General features: G+C 46.4%; 2 protein-coding genes across 2 annotated transcripts in view; one reads left to right on the top strand and one right to left on the bottom strand.

The window, feature by feature from the left end:
• The window catches only part of RCAN1 (regulator of calcineurin 1), a 123,580-nt gene extending 116,893 nt beyond the window's left edge, over positions 1 to 6,687 (bottom strand). The window contains exon 1 of the mRNA XM_050929659.1: positions 6,680 to 6,687. The gene's annotated coding sequence lies outside the window, so the exon portion shown is untranslated. The remainder of the gene's footprint in view (positions 1 to 6,679) is intronic.
• CLIC6 (chloride intracellular channel 6) overlaps positions 6,685 to 16,472 on the top strand; it is a 55,373-nt gene continuing 45,585 nt past the window's right edge. The window contains exon 1 of the mRNA XM_050929195.1: positions 6,685 to 8,250. Coding sequence (XP_050785152.1) covers positions 6,724 to 8,250 — 1,527 coding nt within the window. The 5' untranslated portion in view covers positions 6,685 to 6,723. The remainder of the gene's footprint in view (positions 8,251 to 16,472) is intronic.

Below are 16,472 nucleotides of genomic sequence, written 5' to 3' on the forward strand. Positions count from 1 at the left end.
CTACAGTTCCTTGTAGTTCAGTGGACCAAAACCAACTTATACCAGCTGAAGATCTGGCCCATAATGTCAGCCTTCCTTACTCCTAGGAGACTTCTGTCGGGGGGTGGGGTGGGAAATTCTCACTAACATAGTCCATATCCCTGTACAAAGGTACCTTCTCCATATATAAGCATGAGGCAAATTTAAAGGCTGATATTTCAAGGTCTAATAGGACTAAACCCCAAAACCTTACCCTTTTCCAAAAGGAGGATTTCTGGCTTTCTAATGTTATACAGCTCCAGTTCCAGCTGTGATGTGTTGACTGATCCTAGTCTTCACATCTCTCAATGTTGCCCATCCTGCTCTTCTGACTTGGCAGTCAAATAATATTTAACATATGGGTCTGCAATTTATCACATGACTGCCACCATGTATATGGTAAGTACACATATATCACGTCAACCCTCCATTTAGAGTCCTTTCACTTGTAGATACTAGGAAGAGATAACATAGAAACTATCAAATATTTTTTCAATGAAAAATTATGTGCATTTTAAGTTTACTTGATTTCAGTATAGAAAGAATGGAGGAAAAGTACTTAAAATCAATTTTAAAAACCCCCGCACAAGCCACATTGTTAATGTATCTACCCTAGATACACAAACAGATCTTGACTCAACACTTACTCTGTGCAACAGCCCATCCAAAAAGTTATTTTCTTTGCACTCGAAGAAAACTGTTCACTAGATATTTGAAAATATCATTGCCAGACCTTAACTATGTCATGGTTAGAGACATCTGTTGGGTTATAATTAACTTGTGACAGATCCCATTGTGTTCTCCTTATTTATTCATTTCTCCATAAAATTGCCAATTGTATTAAATGTTGTACGGTACCTACGCTCTTCCCCATGGTGCAAAGATAATTATTAACAGCTTTCCAATGTCAGCTTGTAGTCTTTTTCCACTTTGCCTTTGTCTCACTCTCACAAGTATTTAAATAGCTAATCTATTGTTGCACGTAAAATTGCCTAACATTTGTAAGCAAACAGTGTTAATCTTTGGAAGTTTTTGCGCTGACCGTGAAAGCCAGTGATGGCCTGAGACCCACAGACCAGCCTTCAGAAAGATACAGAAGTATGGGTAATAGAGAAATTTGAACTGATCTACCATGAATGAGCATTGGCCAGAGCCAATTATTTTTCATGCAGAAGGGCAAAATCAGCTTGAAGAAGGTGGGTTCAACTTCCACTGAAAACAATGGGAGTTACAGCCACCTAAGCAGAGATATAATTTGCCACACAGTCACCATGCCAGAATAACAAACTCGTGTAAATTATCCCTTTTCAGTCACCCACTCATTACTAAACGATATAAATTCCACTACTAATCTACTTCCAACTCTTTGGCTGATTTACACTTGAAACATAATTTATATCATTATTCATTTTGGGTCCATTAGCCAAAATTCGTCTCTGTTCTAACTCCATTATAACCAAAGGGCTTGATTGGGTCCAGATCTGAGCTTCCACGCTCCCCTATTGGAATAGCAATCTGAAGACAAACTGAAATTAAGACTAAAATAGACAACAGGACAAGTGAAGATTTGCTATCCAAAGGACAGTTTGAAAGAAGAAGCCGCCTATAACTACTAAGAACAAAGGAGTAGGAGCTAACAGGATGCTATACTGCTTATTGCCACACAAAACTAGAGAACTGTGCTGATTGAAACTGGATTTTCATGGACACTGGCGAGGAATCACCACTTAAGAAGAGCACAGAACATGCAATACCAGCTTTCAGAGGCAAAGGGACCATTCAGGAGCTACCAAGAGAACACTGCTGAACACAATGGAGTTTCGGAGTCAGACAGAAGCTGAGAAGTGCTGTGCTGAAGGTGAAGGAACACACATAGTCAGGCTGAAAGGCAAACAAGACATCCAAAAGGACATTGGAGTGGTCCATGAAAGTGAAAAGCAAGGTCCAAGATCCAGAAAAAAATCTCCAGAGGTGCCTAAGCAAATGCTGTCTCTCCCTCTTCTCCGCAGATAGCGAGTCTATAAAGAAGTACCAGAGAAAGGGGAAGATCCAGGATTCAGAGAAATAGACTAGAAAAGAAAATAAACATTTAGGAAAATTCAGAGTTCAAATTGTTTGATATATTGTTCAAGTTTAAATTTTAAAAGGAAAAGTAAGCAGGTTTCTAGAATCATAAACTGATAAAAGGTGCAAGGGAAGATATGTATGGTAATACAAGTAACTGGGTTTCGATGTGGTATACGAAAATAAGTCATTGTTTTAACATAAGATAACTGTATTTTTCTAAAGAATGATTTTCTGTTCTATGACAGTAGTATATGTATATGTGCCTATGAGCAAAAAGGGAACAAGGATACAATCAGTGGGCAGCTATCTCAACATCTTGTTTCTCCTTGTGTGTAATAGTGGTGCTAATATGTGAAGGGGACCCTATTTTGGCAAGATAATTTCTTCTATGTTTCATTATATCTTTAAATAAGTGAGGCCTCATTAGTGCTCTCAGTGAAGTCAATCTGTTTACTTCAATGGTTGTGCGTACACTAGCATTTGTCTATATATTTCCCACCATTCCTGTACCATTGATTGCTGCTTCACCATTTGTAGCTCTGGTGGGAGCACCACTATAGACTAATCATCATCCTTTTAGCCACTATGCCATCTAACCTTAATCAAAGCAGATCAGACAACATGATGGCTAAAGCTAGTGGCCTACCTTCACTATTGTCTTCAGCTGCACTCCATGTAACACCTGAAACATTTGCAAAATAATTAGGGGAGCAATGTTTGGGGTGCATGTGATTGGGGGACCTGACCAATCTTCAGTTAACCAGAGGTAAGACAAAGGGAGCTATGGAAACACTCACAAATGACTATGAATTAAGAAGCTGTACATTCAAAGGACGTTAGTGACATGAGAAACTAAGAGAGCAAAGCTATTCTTCATCCCACCATTATATTTTTTTTTGTTCATCAAACTTACTATAAACACATATGGAAACCACTAATAAATTATATGGTTATTCATTTGAATCATTACTCAATAGTTTTAAATAGAGCTGAGCTTTCATTTCATCCTGTGATTTATTCCTCCAGATCTTCCACTCTTTCCCAGATCTTACTATGTCTCCAGATGTTCTCTCTTCCCATCTCTCACAGAGTCTTATGTTGAGAATCTATCTCCTCCCCCACCCCCAAAACACTGTTACTCTTATTTTTAAACTCAGTTACTCTCATCTTTAAAATCTGGCATCTCATTCCTGGAGAACTTTCTTCCTAATGAATCCAGCCGCATATATAAGAAGATGAAAGGATGTTTCTGTTAAATTGATCAGCCATGAAATAGTTAACGTTGGCATTTAAACTGTCATCACTAGACTTCTGGTCACATCTCTCTCTCTGGTCACAACTCTCTGAGATCCGTAATTTCAGACCGTCTACAAACAAACATTCACATCAATTCACATTAATTGGAAGGTTATCTTTATAACAAAAAACAGCTAAAAATTTTATAAAAAGTTTAGATTATGCCATGAGCAAGAGAACTACAAAAAACAAACAATCCCCCAACAAAAAACCACTGGGATACCCTAAATCAGTGCTCTATAACCAAATTTAGGCACCTTGATTTTTTGGTATCCTTAGTAGGGGTGGCTCCTGGGACCAGCACACCAAGTGTGTTCCTGGGGCGGCAAGCCGTGGGGGCAGCCTGCTGGTAGCTGTGAGGGCAGCTGGCAGGTGGCTTTCGGTGGTGTGCTTGCAGGAGGTCTGCGGTCCTGTGGTTTTGGTGGCAATTTGGCGGCGGGTACGCCAAAGGCACAGGACCGGTGGACCTCTCACAGGAGCGCTGCCGAAAGCCACTTGCCATCCGTGCTTGAGGAGGCAAAATACATAGAGCCGCCCCAGATCCCTACCATAATTTAAAGTTACTGGTAATCCCTCCTTATTACATTTTCATATCCATTTCAACTCAGTCTGTAAACTCAGAACTCTTATAGAGTGTTATTATAATATATAGCTAGATAATATATGAATGCTACTTACAGCAAGGATTGCAGAGCTAGTGTTTTTCACAGCATGATGCAATGCTCATTCTTATGACTTCATGCAAATTGGTATTAATACTTCAACGGCTTTATGCAAGGTTAATATTAATATAAAAGTAGGTTTGCTTCCGAAAAAAAAGCAGCCCACAAACTTTGGGAATATACTTCAGCTTCGAAGTAACTATTGAAATTATGTAAGTGTTCTTTTGCTCTCTTTTTTAAAATAATTGTTTGCTTAGGACCTGTGGTGTTGTGCGCTCTTCCGCTTCTTGGTGATCAAGGGGTTATTTTTGGTACAAGAATTTTGAGAATTTGTTGCATGTTGCCAAATAAATAACAATTTGAATGGATACTGGTACATTTGATAAACATAGATTTATGCAAATGAAGTCATTCTCCTTGGTCTCACTGCAGCCTGTGGCACTGTGGAACACCGCTGGACCATGTACATAGCTAGAGGGAACCAGAGTAGCTATCAAACCACTCTGTCTATTATAGTGGGTCCACTTCTGCACCACAATCCTTAGCCCACGATGTTCAGTTCTCTACTTTCTGCTATCCACCTTCTTATCCTTGGCCATACTGTCCAAAGCCCTGAGTTTAGTTCCCACACAGGAGTTCAGAAATGTAATCAAAATGATAAATCAGATATCCCAATATAGCTATCAATCACAGTAACCTTGGTGCCATTCTTTCCTCTGTACCCTCTTTTCTCACATCAGCTGTGCCTGCAAGTCTGCTTGTTGCCACCTTTGCAACGTTACCTGTGTTCACCACTATCTATGCAGAAATCTTTACTTATGTTTTATATCCTTTCCCTCACTCTGAACAATTTCTATAGGGCCTCCCAAAGACTTCTGTAGGGTCTCCCTAAGACCCAGCTTCTCAGACTCCAGCATGTACAGAATGGAGTTTTTTCACCCATACAAAGGGCACAACTCCCACAAGTCCCGTGGCTCCCGTGCAGATCAGAATCCCAGCCCAAGATTTCTCTCCTTAATTTTGAAACCCTCCCTGGACTTGCAGTAGTCTCACTCACAAACCTCTTTCTCAAGTAGAAATTGCTTAATCTTCCCCCACTCCCAATATCACCTTCTGCCTTTTGGAACAGCCTGCTTCTGTCTCTGCAGCATTAGCTCTCCATTTCTTTTCAAATCTCATATGTGGAGGTAGCTTTCTCCCTTTCTCCTACTTCATTTCTCTCTGCCTTGGCTATTGTTTATAATGTAGCCCAATCGCGGTATTATTTAACTCCGTGAAGCATTTTGGGATACAGTTACAGTTTGGGCAACTTTCTTACGTTCGTCAGTGTCAGGCCACCCAAGAGGTTACGTCCTGCCCAAACCGCAATAAAGGTATGAAGGTTTCTTCAAGGACTTGTGAGCAGGATACGTCCCAACGACTTGTAGTCAGGCAAGGGCAAGATATTTGAAGGACTGCAAAGGGCAAGTTGTTAAAACTTGGCAAGGGGAAGCCAGAGCTGGAGCCGGAGAAGCAAACGCAGCCTGAGCAGCTGTAGGAGAGCACAGCAAGCGGATTTTGGTCCCCAGTTGGGAGCTTGCTGAGGAGGGAGCGCCAGAGCAACTGAGCCGGAGGGTATTTAGCTGCGGAGTTGGGAGCAGGGCAACCCAGACTGCGCAAAGTTGACTGCGGCCGTACACAGCTCCTTCTGAAGGAGCGGGAGCGTCTTGGCAGCTCTAGCGAACACGTGTTGCCCACTGAGCGATCTGACCCGCCGATGAGAAAAAACAGGAGATTTGGCCATGGAGAAACACGTCTGTTCTGTGCCAGCAGCAGTTAGTTCCCCACTAGTTTCCTGCCTCTGCTCTGCATGCAAAGGGGCAACTGGCTCCTCCACTCCCTCCCCAGCAGCAGTGTTGTTGTAGCCCTGTGAATCCCAACAGGACATTGGCCGGGAATCCTTTTTCACCTCCAAAACCCCACGGCAGAAAGTGCTGAGTCTTTGGGGGGATAGCTAGTGGCTTTTCTGCCACAGTTCAGTGCAGGGAGAAAACGTCTAAGGAGGATCGCAAGCCCAACTATTCCCAGTCCCCATTTCTGCCTCTGCATCCCCGTTTTTGTCCTCCTTTCTTAATCTTCTCTACTGCATCTCTCTTGTCCCCTATCCCCCCAGGGGTGCTGGAACAATTTGTACAGTGGGGGTGCTGAGACCCATTCAGCTAGGGTTACCAGACAGCAAGTGTGAAAAATCGGGATAGGGGGTGGGGGTAATAGGAGACTGTATAAGAAAAAGACTAAAAAATCAGGACTGTCCTTATAATATCAGGACATCTGGTCACCCTACATTCAGCCAAACTGCAAAGCTGGTCTATAATGGGAAGCCAAGGGGGTATGGCAGCGGCAACACCCCTCCCAGCATCTCTAGTTCCAGAACCTATATCGCCCCCCCACCCCGGTCTTGCCACCCTCCGTCCCCCCCTGGCTCGGAGGGCAGGTTCTGAGGGCGAGCCAGGTCAGCCGCTGGGACGGAGCATGCGCAGACGGCCCCGTGGCGCTCTCGGGCGCAGAGCAGGTGCTGCTGGCCCTGGGCGCCGGCCAGTCGCTAATCCCCGCGGGTGCAGCGAGGAGTCGCCATAGCCAGCAGCGGCAGGAGTCACCGGCGGCGGCGCCTCTCGCAGGACCCACACTCCGGCCCCTTGCCATGGCGAGCAGCCCCCCTTCTCCTGCAGAAGAGCCCCGCTCCGCTGTGGGGCTCAGCGGGGCGCAGAGCCCGGCGCCGCTCGCAGGGGGCTCCCAAGAGCCGGAGGAGGGAGGGAGCGAGGAAGGGGCGGCGGAGGAGAAGCCCTCCGGCCCGTGGCGGGAGGAGGGTGCAGCAGAAAGAGCAGCTGAAGGGAAGGGCCAGGAGGCGCCCGGGGTCCGGGGCGCCGCAGAGAGCTGCGGAGAGGGGGAAGAAGAGGCAGGAGCAAGGAGCCCCGAGGGGCAGCAGCAGGAGCCTGTCCCCGCGCACAGCCCAGCAAGGGAGCGATCGGAGGAAAGGGGCGAAGGACCTGCAGAGCTCCCCGCGGAGGACAGCACCGGAGGAGGGAGCCCGGGGCCAAGCCCCGCGCAGGAGGGCACCGGAGGAGGGAGCCCGGGGCCAAGCCCCGCGCAGGAGGGCACCGGAGGAGGGAGCCCGGGGCCAAGCCCCGCGCAGGAGGGCACCGGAGGAGGGAGCCCGGGGCCAAGCCCCGCGCAGGAGGGCACCGGAGGAGGGAGCCCGGGGCCAAGCCCCGCGCAGGAGGGCACCGGAGGCGAGATCCTGGCGCCAGACCCCGCGGAGGAGGGCACCGGAGGAGGGAGCCCGGGGCCAGACCCTGCGGAGGAGGGCACCGGAGGCGAGATCCTGGCGCCAGACCCCGCGCAGGAGGGCACTGGAGGAGGGAGCCCGGGGCCAGACCCCGCGGAGGAGGGCACCGGAGGCGAGATCCTGGCGCCAGACCCCGCGGAGGAGGGCACCGGAGGAGGGAGCCTGGGGCCAGACCCTGCGGAGGAGGGCACCGGAGGAGGGAGCCCGGCGCCAGGCCCCGCGGAAGGCGGAGCCGCAGAACGGGCTGCCCCCGGGGCAGAAACCCCCCAGGCCGAAGATCCTGCAGAGGCTGCCGGGGAGGAAGAAGAGCCTGAAGGAGGCCCTGGGGAGGACGCGAGAGAGGAAGAAAAGCCTGGGGAGGTGGCAGGGGACGAAGGAGCCCCCGCGGGAGAAGAGCGCGAAGAGGAGGAGAGAAAGGAAGAGGATGAGGAGGAAGATGCAACAGCAGAAGCAAAGCCTGAGGAAGGGGAGGATGCAGCAGAGGACGAAACTAGGGCAGGAGAAAGTCCGGCAAGCAGTGCTCCAGCTGGAGCAAATCCCGAAGACACCGAGACGAGCGAAGAAAGCCCCGCGGCAGGAGGCGCCGCAGGCCATGCAGCAGAGGAAATGCCAGCAGCAGCAGAACACGCGAGCACAGAGGACGCTGCTACAAGAGAAAGCCCAGAGAGTATCCCAGGTGGGGATGAACTGGGCAACCACCTGACAGAGCCACATGCAACCGGGGACCCCGAGGAGCCTGCGGGAGCGGAGAGAGGCGAGGAAGCCATGAGCCTGAACGGCATGCAGGGCAGGGGCGAGGGAGAGGAAGAAGAGGATGAGGCGAGCACACCTGGTGAACCCGGGGAAGAGACGCAAGAGCATGACATTTCCCTCTTCGTCAAGGTAAAACTGCCTAGTCAGTCAATCCGCTCGCACCCTTGCTCTTCCCTTAGACCAATAGCCGGCTCCGATCCTCAAGCTTGGGGAAGATTTGTTGTGTAGCTCATGATGACCGGATCATGGGCGGGTGTTAGCAGTTTCCTAGACTCATGAGTGGTTGGGGGAGAGCTAGATAAAGCGGTCGCCCCCTGTGACACCGCCTAAGGGAATGTACCAGAGGGGTAGCCGTGTTAGTCTGAGTCCCTAAAACACGGCAAAGAGAATGAATGGAGTTACTCCTCTGCCCAAGCATGTATGTGGAGTTTTACCAAAAGAAGTGACACTGTGCAGCTCAGCGTTACAATAACGTGGAGTAGTTTGAGGGAGCTCCATCTAGTTCCCCCTCCCCCCATATTCGTTACAGAGCGCAGCTGTAAGGGAGAGAGCCTTTGGTTGTGCATTTGCTGTTATTAGTGTCCTTTAAATCTCCAGACGCAAATCCAGTTTTGTTTAAATGATTTGGTTATTATTTACTCCCGAGATTAATCTCCTTTGACTTTTCAGTCCTTCTTGGTTAAACATAGACACTTCTCTCTGTTATGCTGCAAATCGTGGTTTTGTCGTTCTGATAGTTACAATAATTAATAACACCAGCAAGAAAAGGGAAGGTGCAAAACTGTCAGTAAGGCAATTTCCCAAAGGGCTTTCACCCACAACTATTTTGACATGTTTTACTCTTTTGATCTAGATATCTCTACATGTTTAAATGAAAACTATATGAGAATCTAGGTGTCACTCTGGATTGTTCATGGGCTTCTCTGTGGTACTAATCAGCATAGTGTCTGAGCACATGAAATACGAATGTGAAAATTCATGCTCAAAACTTTTTGTGAAGTAGAGAAATACTTGTTAAAGGTCCCTGGAGAGTTTAAAATCTCCAAAGTAGGAGGAGATAGAAGATGCACCACAGTTAGCCTTAGAGAAAAATACATAACGAGTGATATTATAGGAACTTATTTGGAAGAAAATAGAAAATTCCTTTATAAGAGCATTGATAATATGATGTCACATTTATACAGCATGTTTTATGCTAAAAAGATCAGGAAGTACTTGACAGATACTGATAATTGAAATTAATTTCAAATAATAAATGTAGACAAATATGGCAATTCTAGATTCAGACTTTTTTTTGGAAAACAAACAGCCTCATGCTGCTGTGTAATGTGTTAATATGTCAGTTAAAGATACACAATTTACATACATTCAAAATACCTATAATTCAAGCAGGTGAAATCTAATTTAGAAAAAAAACAGGCAAAATAAAAAACTAACATTTATGTAATGTTCTGAAATTAATTTCTGCCTATTTGCTCAGTTTTACAAAGTATAGCCTTGATCCTGAAGTCAGATCAGCATGGGTGGACCCTTAGGTCAGCACCATGAAAACCAAGTCCGCCACTGGGTTGGAGGGCAACAACCAGGGGCAGTGCAAGTATGTTTCGTGCCCTAGACGAAACTTTCACCTTGCGCCCTCCCCCCCCCCGCGCCCCCGCCCTGAGACGCCCCCCTCCGCAGCAGCTCCGCCTTGAGGCGCCCCCCCTTGTGGCAGCTCCCCACCCCCCACCTTCCGCCCTGAGGCACCCCCCTCGCCCCAGCTCACCCCTTCTCCTCCCACGGGCACAAGCACCCCGAGCACACCGTGGCTGCTTCACTTCTCCCGCCTTCCAGGCTTGCGGCACCTAAGCTGATTGGCGCTGCAAGCCTGGGAGGCGGGAGAAGTGAAGTGGCCACGGCGTGCTTGGGGAGGAGGCGGGGCCGGGGTGAGCTGGGGTGAGGAATTCCCCTGCATGCTGCTCCCCCTTACTTGCTGCAGGCGGCCCTCCCCGCGCTTCCCTGCCCCAGCTCCCTCCATCTAAATGTCGGCAGAGACCGGGGCGGCCGAAGATCCGGCTGCTCCAGTCGCTGCTGAAGAAAATGGTGCCCCCCAAATGCCAGCGCCTGATGTGACTACCTAGGTCGCCTAAATGGTTGCACCAGCCCTGGCAACAATCAAATTTAGCAGGCACAACAATGAGCAGCATGGAACAATTTGACTGAGGCGGGGCCAGCCTTATAAACAAAGAAAACAAGGGGCCACTTTGGGTCTTACGCTACTGGAAGTCATATTTCCAATGCAGAATGTGCAACTCATTCATGGATTGACCTGGTCTCATCCACCAGCACAAGAATGAAGTGAGAAGAAAAAACTCAGTTTGATCTCCCCCTCCTGTTTGGCAATGAATCCGGAAACCAAGCAATTTATGCCTTGATTTCTCCCCCTTTCTTGAAGCGTAGGACTGCATACATAAAGCTAGCTCTATACCAAACAAACACGGGGGAAAAAACCCTATTTTTACAAGTGCTATTGAGTCTTTAATATCGAAATCACTGTATATTGCCATACTGGAAAGAGAAATGTTGTTCTCTATTTTTATGTCCCCTTGCTCTCTCTCCCCCCATAGCTTTTTCTTAAAATACAAGTTTGATTGCGATATAAAGTTACTATAACCTTTGCTCGAGCATATTGATCTCCATTAACTGAATGTGGTGGCTAGAGTTGAAATTAATATTTCTGGGACAAAGTAGAAATCTATACAGCAGAAGTTGTATAGTACAATTTTACTCTGAAAAGTGACTATGCAAAAATGTTACCTTCTTACTCAGTAGATCTGCACCCTGTGCGTGTTCAATCGGGTGTGCTCTTTTTAATGACAGTTACATTTTTACTACTGTGAGCCCTGCAGGGCCAACTCAGATCTGGCATAGAGAACTCCATTCTTTTCTGGCTCATAGATTGAGTGAACTGTTAACTACCAATTGTAGGGCCACTTATGCAACCTCCTCTTTGTTTTGTATCATGATCATAGATCTATCAATAAATGGAGCAGGATTGCACAGGTGTAACTAAAGTCATAATGTGGCAGAAGTTTCACCAGTATAAATGAGGACAATTTCTGTCTTGCAGAAAGAGCCCTGTCTGATTTTCAAATCCCAAGCAGAGATTGAAGAGCTGGCAATCAGAAAACAACATCATCTTTTTGTGTGTTAAAAACTGATAGTATTTGATATGGATTATCACTGAGACATAAATGCAGAATCCCATGTCGTCACTTTCATAAAGTCACTTTGCAAAGGCAAACCACACCTGGAGCATGATTCCAGTCCTTATAGAATATCTGAGGGATCAGAATTGGAGAGCAGGACATAATAAGGATAAGAGTGTGAATTGTGCCATTATAATCTAAAAATAACGCTTAAGCATAGTTAACTGAAATATTTGTGAACTTCTAAAAGGAAGGAGGAACATTTTCACGACTGATTTAACATTAGTAATTTAAGAATGCTTTGAAAATAATGCATTCATCATTCTAATGACTTCACTGGCAGGACATAATCACACCAGAACATTTTACTATACACCTACTTGGTAAATGACTAAATGTATTAGCTAAGACTGGTCTCTTGTTTCTCCGCCTCTGAGGCTGGCATCCTAGAGCAGCACTGTATTGGGAGTCCAGCGTCCCCCCATTCACAACATTTGAGAGGACAGGGAGGCCCTGTCTTTTCTACTGCTGGAAGGAATCATGCCTTTTTCTCCCTGCTGCTATGAGTAGCTGCACTGTCTCTCTGTACTCCCTTCTGCCCACTGGGAAAGGATGGGATAGAGAAGGTCGGTCCCCACTGTGGCTCAGAGTGGGCTCAAGATATTTAAAAAACACAAGTATAATGTTTAAGCCAGGGGTTGGCAACCTTTCAGAAATAGTGTGCCGAGTCTTCATTTATGCACTCTAATTTAAGGTTTTGTGTGCCGGTAATACATTTTAACGTTTTTAGAAGATCTTTCTATAAGTCTATAATTTATAACTAAACTATTAATGTATGTAAAGTAAATAAGGTTTTTAAAATGTTTAAGAAGCTTCATTTAAAATTAAAGTAAAATGCAGAACCCCCAGAACCTGGGCAGTGTGAGTGCCACTGAAGATCAGCTCGCGTGTTGCCTTCAGCATGTATGCCATAGGTTGCCTACCTCTGGTTTAGGCTGTACTAAGTTACAGTAAGTGTTTAATATTAAACAGAGGTAGAGTGGATACCAAAAATGAGTACTGAGTTACTGCATCAGCCCATATAGAGTGTAGTCAGGGATGGTCCCAGAGTGATGATGCAGCAGAGTCTGACATGGTATTCCCCCAATTAGTGTATGCTTATTGCCAAAACTAAAGAGTTAAAAAGTGAGAAGGCAAGCAAATTGAATCCAAGTGTTTTATTTCAAGCATGAAATGATCCCCCCGAAAAGAGCCCAACCCAGCGCATCCCAGTGCACATGTCTCCAGCCCACTGCTGCTCGCAGTAATACCTTTATGCCAGCCTGTCATCTCTTCTGTACTGTTGGGCTGTTGCCCTCCACCTCTTTTCTACCATTTAAAAAAAATTTTTCCAGCAAACTTTATTGCCTGATATGTATAATAAGAGCGCTCTGTAAATATAGCCACTTCATTGCCCTCTCTCAAATTCCTCTTTAAAACTTTCCTCTCTTCTGATGCCTGCAGAAAATTCGCTAACCATTAGGCTGAGACTGCTGCCCGTCATCTTGATCACTATTGTTTCATTGTTACCTTGTGCTCCCCCCCACCTGTTGTCTCATGTCTTATATTTAGATTGTAAACTTGCAGGATCAAGCCAGAAATTATTTTGGCATTGTGGTAAAAGTGTAATGGTGTTAAGGAAGCATGAAATTAATCTAAATTGTTTCAACTCTTCTCTGTTGAAAACTGAAGGCAACAACAACTAGTGAGAGCGTGAACCAGTGCAATATCCCAGGCCAGATTCTGCTCCTAGCTGCACTGTAAATCCAGGAGAACTCCTTGTGACTCTAGCTTTGTACTAGTGCAGATGAGAACAGTTTGGCTCACTAAGCCTAAACATTACAAACAAATAGATTTGTGATGTTAATTTAAGACTGAAACAAGGACTTTTGTTCCTACCTGAAAATTGGATTTCTGTAAAAAGCCTCCACTAATCTGACATCATGCTTAGCTCCACCTTGTCCTGGGATAGACCAGATAGACAATTTTGTGGCCAGGTCTTAAGGACCAGATTTTTCAAGCTATTTAGGTGCATAATAGGATTTTCTAAAGTGTCTAAGTATCTAATACCCACTAGGCAACTATCTGCATCTTTAAGTGCCTAAATAGCTTTAAAAATCTGTCCCTGAGTGACTTGCCCAGGGATACACAGGAAGTCTGTTGCAGACCTGAAAACATTAGTTTGAAGCAAATCTTCACATAAAAGATTAAAAAGTTACCATTGTTACCTATTTTTCTGAATTACCAGCACCATCATCTCCCAAAATGACACCTCATCATATTTAAAAATGAAGTTGTCAACCTGCCCAGTGTAGTAAAAACCACCACCTACTTTGTTCTAGGGAACCTTCATGCTTCTGCTGGAGTCCTTGGTCGCTATACTGTCACCACCCTCAGGTATACTGGGATATCACTCATGGCAACCAGGGATCTGTGACTTCAGCGGCCATAAAACAATCATAAAGAAGGATGAAGGAGATTTTCAAAGGCACAAATGGCAGTGATGCACTTAACTCCCATTGACTTTCTGTGGAATGTGGGCATCTAGCCACCATATGTGCCTTTGCAAATCTTCTCTGGTAAGTTTAAAATTGCCTAGGAATTGAATACTGCTTCTAACTTTACTATTTAGGGTATTCAGGACATAATTCTGTACCTGGTTCATTTAAAAACATACTTGCAGGTCACCTTTAAGATATTTCAGATAAGATCAGAATTAAACCTCATAGTTTTAGCTACTAATTTCAGTGATTCTGAAGATCAGAGGGTCTAGTAATTTTGCTGTAAGTGCAGAAATTAAACACCTGGGCTACTCATTTCAGTATGAGATCTTCCATCAAATTAATCCGATGTTAAAAGAGTTCTTGCTCAGATTCTGGGTTAACAATAAATGGTGTATCTTAAGAGCTCTTCAAAAGGCTAAGATTAAAATAACAGACTTCATCCAATCTTTGTGACCTTTTTGGTCTCTTATTCACAGGATGATTCATTTCATTCATCCTTCCAATCAATCTTTTTGATCTCAGTTACATTTGTGTAATCTGAGATAACTCCATTGATTTCCAGCCTTCATTGTACCCTTCCTGAGATGTGTTGTGCACCAAATAGCTGATTCTCAGGATCTGGCCCTATATTCTTAGAGATTTGCTGAATTAAAAGAAATTCTGATACACAAGAAAGTAAACAAGGCAGAGAGATTTTGGCCACTGAAAGAAACACTAGACAAAAACCAGCTGCTGCACCATGCTTACAGATATCACACCTGATGCATGCTTCATAATACAGAAGAGGAGGAACCTTTACTTTCCATGAAATGTTTATAGGATCCAGATGTAGAACTGTGGTCTAGATTATGTATTAAGGGGAAAAAAAGACTATTCTAAAAGTAAATTATTTGGGCTTGATAGCTTTACGTACTCTGGCTGTGATTTTCAAAGGAGTCCCTAGGAATTAGGTGCTCAAATTCCATTGGAAAAAAAACCCAGCCTGTATTCCCATCTGATGTACTTCACTCTGTATCTGATGTTTGACATGTAGATTTCCAGGAAAAAGTCATAGAGGAAAGATTTATATATCAGATTTGGATTTTTGCTTGTCTCTGGGTGAAAAATCACTTCTGGTACCCAAACAAAAATATGTAAAAAAAAAAAATAATAATAATAAAAAAAATCACTGTTAATCTTTATAATATAGACACACTGTTATTTGGGGGACCAGAATTTGGAGTGGAGTGAGTAGAGGAACATTTGATTAGGTTTAGACAACAGTAGAAAGGTCCCTGCTTCTTTTCTTCAACCTCCTCCCTAATAGAGTTGCCAACTTTCTAACTGCACAAAACCTAACACCCTTGCCCCATCCCTTTCCTGTCTCTTCTCTGAGGCTCCACACCCCCACTCACTCCAGCCCTCCATCGCTCACTCTTCCCCACCCTCACTCACTTTCACTGCACTGTGGCAGGGCTGGGGTGAGGGCTCCAGCTGGGGGCATGGGCTCTGAAGTGGGGCCAGAAATGAAGAGTTCAGGATGCGGGAGGAGGCTCTGGGCTGGGGCCAAGGGGCTTGGATGTGGGAAGGGTACAAGTTCTGGGTATGGGCTCTGGGGTGGGGCTGAGGGGTTTGAGGTATAGGAGGGGGCTCAGGGCTGGGGCAGGGGCTTGGGGTGCAGGAGGGGTTTTGGGGTGCAGGCTCCAGGAAGGAGTTTGAGGTGCGGGTGGGGTATGTGAGGGAGTTAGGGTGTGAGAGTAGGGGTGCCAGCTTTCTAATCACACTAAACCAAACACTCTTCCCAGACTCCATGCCCGAGGTCGCACTCACTCCATCCCCCTTCCATCACTTGCTCTTCCCTATACTCACTCGCTTTCACCAGGCTGGGGCAGGGGGTTGGGGGGCAGGAGGGGGTATGGACTCTGGTCTGGGGGTGAGAATGAGGAGTTTGAGGTGCTGGAGGGGGCTCTGGCTGGGGCTATGGCATTCAGACTGTGGGAGGGGGTGAGGGCTCCAGCTGGGCCTGCAGGCTCTGGGGTGCGTGTGGGGCTGAGGGGTTTGGGTTGAAGGAGGGGGCTCCAGGCTGGGGGTTGAGGGCTCTGGCTATGGGTGGGGCCAGGGATGAGGGGTTTAGGGTGCAGGAGGGGGCTCTAGGCTGGGGTGAGGGGTTGGTTCTGTACTTCCTTTCTTCCTGGTGCTGCTAAGCGCAGTTAGACTCTTGTGTGTTCCTTTCCTCTGTCAGTTTGCTTTCTTATATTTTCCCAGCACTACCGCAACGTTGATTATAGGTAAGGCTGCGAGCCTGTCATGGAAGTCATGGATTCTGTGACCTCCGTGACTTCCACAGCAGCTGGTGCTGGCTCAGGGGCTTCCCCAGCTGGGCAGCCCCTGGCCTAGCAACAGCAGTATGGGTGTGTGGGAGGGGGCTCAGAGGGTGCGGGGGGTGGTGCTTACCTTGGGGTGGAGGGCTTCCACTGGCATGGCCCTGCATCTCCTAGGCAGCGGAGGGGCAGGCTCCATGCCATGCGCTGCCTGTGCCTGCAGGCCCTGCCCCCACAGATCACATTGACTGTTGTTCCTGGCAGCCTGTGCTCCTCTGCTGCCTAGGAGCTTCAGGGATGCAGAGCTGCATAGGGAGACC

This window comes from Gopherus flavomarginatus, chromosome 1 (genome assembly GCF_025201925.1).
Source record: "Gopherus flavomarginatus isolate rGopFla2 chromosome 1, rGopFla2.mat.asm, whole genome shotgun sequence".
Classification (NCBI taxonomy): Eukaryota; Metazoa; Chordata; order Testudines; family Testudinidae; genus Gopherus; species Gopherus flavomarginatus.